Here is a 5,015-nt window from a genome sequence, read left to right on the forward strand (position 1 = left end):
TTGATTGATCAATATTATTGTGGGGCTTGTTTTACTCTTTTTTTAGTGTGCAGTCGGGTATTTTGTTTTTTTAATAATAATTTTTTTATTTATAACTTTTTAGCTGTTTTTATTTAACGAAAATGTTGTAGATGTAGAAGACTATGTATATGTAAGTACCATTTTAAATTATTTCGACGACATTTGGCTTTAGATTACGAGTGATGTTACTCCGCAACATAAATTTACCGCCAATCTGGGCTGTTGGTAGTGAAGAAGAAAAAGAATTAGGTGAGTCATTACTGCTGAAGATCCCGCAAACGTTTAAGTTCAGTTAAAGAAAATTCGTCGTGGGGCCGGTCCAACAGCTTTTTTGGGTCAAGTGTTTTTATTGCTAACCCAGCAAGTGTTTTAACACGGCTTAGGGCTACATAAGCCTGGCCCTTTGCAAACACGTTTGATAGGTCCACGACAGCCCGATCCAAGGTGGTACCTTGCAGTTTGTGTACCGTTACAGCCCAACAAAGTATCAAAGGCAGCATCCGACGTTCAATCTTCCCTTGTCCGCGAAGCGCATCAAAGTCGACAGTGGAGGGCTCTATGCGAACCCCCACACCCAATTCATTGCCCTTAACAGAACGATCGTCGAACTCTACGAATACTGCCTGCGGTAACTCACCTGGTTCTAACTGCTCTCTGCGAAGAGAAGGCCACTCAATTCTTCTTATGATACCCATAGCACCGTTCACCAGACCGTGGTTTACATTGATGTTGCGGCGTAACATCACGCGAGATCCAATTCCAATAGTTAGTGTGCCGAGAATGCCCCCTGTTTTGTTCGGGTCGTCAGAAATGTATTGTTTGCGAGGGCACTGACCGTAGGTTTTAGCTTCTAGGGAGATGTCAACAGCGTTTATTTGGTAGAGCTTTAACGATTTGCCCAACTTTTTAGTCATGGCTGAATTATAAGCATCGACTTGTTTCGTAGTAGGGAAAATTCGAACTGCCTCTCCATCGGCAAATGGACCCTCTAGTGGAATTCTGCGGCTGTCCAGGATCTCAAGTTGGTCCATCGTTAACTCACCAACACGAATATTATTGAGAATGTCCACAAAGGTATTGTCTCCTGCCTGTCTCATATTCTGTGGCAATTCACAAAAGCTGAACAATTGCCACAGATTTGTTTCACCAGTTAAGTTCGACGGCTGTCGGAAGCAGTAAGAACCACCGGTGATTCTGGAAACTGGTGGTAACTGCATGAGATCTCCAAACAAAATTACATTGATACCACCAAAGTTCCCTTGATCCTGTTTTAGTTGCTGGAGGCGAATGTGAATGTTTCGCAGTGTTAAGTAGGGCACCATTGATATTTCATCGATGATGAGCCAATTTATATGCCTCCACTTTTGTCGCTCCCTTTGCAGCCTTTCACCTGTTAGTGGGCGTAATGTTTCATTTCTTCCCTTTTCAATTGGTAGCGCAAAAGTGGAATGTAGTGTAGTTCCACCGATTAGTCTGGCTGCTACTCCAGTTGGTGCAGTAACAATCACGTTTTTACCTATTTCAGTGTTACTCAACCTACGAATTTGTTCAGTCATAACTTTTAAGGTAAATGTTTTTCCGGTACCAGCTCCTCCAGTAACAAAAACTAGTAACGGATCAGAATTCGACACGTCCAATAACTTTTGGGAAATTTTTTGAAACAGTTGTCGTTGACTCATGTTCAATGAAGCTACAAATGTTTCAAACTGATTGTCTGGCATGCCTATGTCAGTTGGTTCATCTTCGACTTCTTCGATCATAATATTATGACCGCCGTCGTCGAGTATGTGTTCAATAGGCTGAACGTCATTGTTGTCATTTGCGTCATCGTTTTGTTCCTCAACGGTTCCTGCTGCCAAGTTTTCTGCCACAATGCGGCTTATAGCTTGTTGGATCTCAGTTTCCCACCGCATCATAGTTTCGGCGTCAAAACCTTCTTGCAGCGGACGTAGTCGATGCCTTTTGGCCCAGAAAGCTTCTTTTGCAGTATTAAAACCATCCAACAACTCTTCCTCTGCTCGGAACGGAATATGAGTCAGGACCAATGAGTAGTAATATGCTTCTGGGTCTGAAGACAGCGTATAATAACGCGTTCGGAGTATAGCTGGACGTGTCCGCTTTTTCATCCTACCTACGTTGTCTAATAAGGTAATGTATCGACGACTAGACACGTCCTCATCCTCAGCATCATAGGCATCAGCATCTTGTTCATCCTCCTCTGTATCGTTTCTAGTAGAGACAACCTCGTACCAAATCGCAAACTCACCTAAACTAAGTTGCTCCAGAGAAAGAGGTCTGTGAACGTACCTATCAAATACATTTTTGTACGGTTCGGAACTTTCTGTGTCAATCCTAAGCATTCGGTATCTTTGTTCAGGCGCGCAAGTGTTTACGAAAACACATTTACGTGAACTATCTCTTAATTTTAAATGACACAATCGAAACGCACATTCGTTGGCAGAGACTTCTCTGTGAGACAAGATTGCGTTTTGGATAGCAAAAACCAGCCGTCTTAAGTTGCTTCCACCGCGGTCTCTTACAGCACTTATAGCTTGCCTTATTGATCTAGAGACCTCTGCAGGTTCAGCTTTTGAGATATACTTTGAGATGTAGTACGCCACACCTAAAGCTGACCCGCAAGGCTGTAGATCAATATTGGCGCGCCACAGTTTTAATAATCTCGAATTGTAGCAGTTTATCATGGTTTCCGAATCTGTTCTTTTTAATATATAAAATCTTCCACCATTTCTCATTGCTTGCTCGTCGTCTAAGATTGTAGTGTTTTCAGACACTGGTCTCGGGAAAGCGAATCTACAAACGTTTCGGTTATTTTTGAAGCATGTTTGAGTGTGTCGATGTGTTTGTAACTGAACGACTAAATCATGCATCTCTGAGTCGTCCTCAGCGTCGGGAACCTCACACGTGACAACACGCTCCAGCAACTGAATACCTTCAGGGGTGTCAAAAGCCGGCATATTAGCACACCATAAAACCATGTGAACGTGAGGGCTACCTCGTAGCTGAAATTCTATGCGCCACCAAAAATCAATAATTTTCTTTCCTAAAATCGGATCCTCTTCTCTTCTCAGCCTAGTAAACAAAGTGTTTAGGCGCAACATAAATTGTCTTGATAACGTGACTGGGTAAGACTCGACAAGGTGCTGCTTTTCAAGGAAGGTCAAATCTTCAAAAGAAAAATTTGGGCGGCCATCGGCAACTAAAAGGGCTTTTAGCATGTCGGGCCAATTTAAATCGTTACAAGAGAGAGTAAGATACCAATGAGGAGGACCTAAATTTTTCACCATGGCAAGAAGATCCGTATACGCTTTGTGCCAGTACGCGGACGTGCCACGTATGTTGCGCATTACCAGGTGCACATTTTGTACAACATCTGTGGGCTCAGCTCCATCCTGACGCAACCGGCCACAGACTGAAACATTTTGTTGAGCCTTGCAAAGTTCTACTAACGAGAGGGCGTAAAATATGTACTCGTTAAATTGGAACCGTTTGTCATTGCTCATCACTCGAGTTTGGTAGTAATCGAGCGGTGTTATTGGAACGGGTCTTTGTTCCCTAAGCCCATTTCGACCATCTGGGAATAACCTTATCCACGCTAGCTCTTCTGCTCTTTGCTCTCTCAAGACGCTGACCGGGGGCACAGTTTTCCGTTTGAGTTCGTAGATAGGTATTGGTCTCTCTTCTACGGTATTAGCGTTCGAAACAACTTCGTTTAGATCTGGAATATTAGTATCAATCGGCATAAGAGCTGTAGTAACAAACGCGTGTTCTTCGTGAACAGGATCACTGCTATTCAGATTGCCGTCGCTAACTATCTGAGTGTCGTGTTGTTCATTCAGTACTGGCGATTCATTTGGGATGACCAAGGGTGTTGCATTTATAGCTGTGATACTATACTGCATATCTCGATGGCCTCTTACCTGTAGTGCAACAGCAAGATGTTGACATAAATCGCCTTGATTTGCAAACTTCATCAACATGGAGGCTCCTCTGTTAGGTGCAACATAACCTTTGGGTCCCCGAGAATGTGAGTCGAATAAGTAATATTCTGGGATCTCGACATCGGGAGACTGATTGCGTTCGACGATTACTTTCATTACCGCCAATGCAATATTTGTTTGACATGTAATAATTCCTTTATCGTGTGTTGTAAAAAAATATTCAATCCCCGAAGACAAATTAGGGAAGTATCCTTCAAGAACGTCAGATGGCGCACTCGAGTTAACAACTCCAACGACAACATCGGGCTGTATATTTAATTCGAATTCTGTAGCGGCCACAGAAACTGCGGGTAATAGCTCTTCAGTATTTAAAAATTGCGGTCTGTTTGCAAGTCGTGACATGCACCTGTTGAAATATGTATTACCAGCTAATAAAATTCGATCCAAGTCAGATGGGGCCCATTCATTTAATGGTTTGGAACTGGAGTAGGCGATAGCCGTGGCGGCATTAGCCGTGCACTGGCGGCCACGGGATTCCTCTTCAAACCGATCACTGCCTTGGTGAAAAGACCCACGCAAGATGTGACGGTCATGTCCCAAAGCCTTGAAGTGATTTTCTTCTTGATTGGCGCCATCTTGAATTTTAGTTTTGACCTCATATTGGTTAATAGATACCCCAATAACCATGAAAATGACACCCATCACGAAAAAAAGTCAAATTTTCGTCGACGCCATCTTGAATTGTTTTACCCCACCAATCTATTCAACAACCCATAAAAAAGAGCATCTGAAAAGTATCAAATATTTCAAATCACGAAAACGACAGTGCACGCACAATAATGTTTTTCTAATTCATTTTATTTTTGGGACAAGGAGCGATACACCCGTCCTTCCAAGAGCGCTTCTGAGCGCGGTCTGACGACCCGCGAGAGCAAAATGTATGAAGAAATCGACAAGTATTTTTAATTTAGCTAATAATTGAAATAAAATTTTGATTTAGATACAAAAAAATTATCAGAATCTATAAAGGACTAT

The 5,015-nt window shown here is 42.6% G+C and overlaps 1 protein-coding gene across 1 annotated transcript; it reads right to left on the reverse strand.

The window, feature by feature from the left end:
• Window positions 1–278: 278 nt before the first annotated feature.
• Window positions 279–4,382, reverse strand: LOC149478763 (uncharacterized). The gene has a single exon (XM_089709079.1). The coding sequence runs from the start codon at window positions 4,380–4,382 to the stop codon at window positions 279–281; it is 4,104 nt and encodes a 1,367-aa protein (XP_089565205.1).
• Window positions 4,383–5,015: the final 633 nt, after the last annotated feature.

The sequence above is a fragment of the Colias philodice genome, chromosome 21 (genome assembly GCF_061535455.1).
Source record: "Colias philodice isolate Cphi_HAF_F1 chromosome 21, ilColPhil1 Martin Lab GWU primary, whole genome shotgun sequence".
In the NCBI taxonomy this organism is placed as follows: domain Eukaryota; kingdom Metazoa; phylum Arthropoda; class Insecta; order Lepidoptera; family Pieridae; genus Colias; species Colias philodice.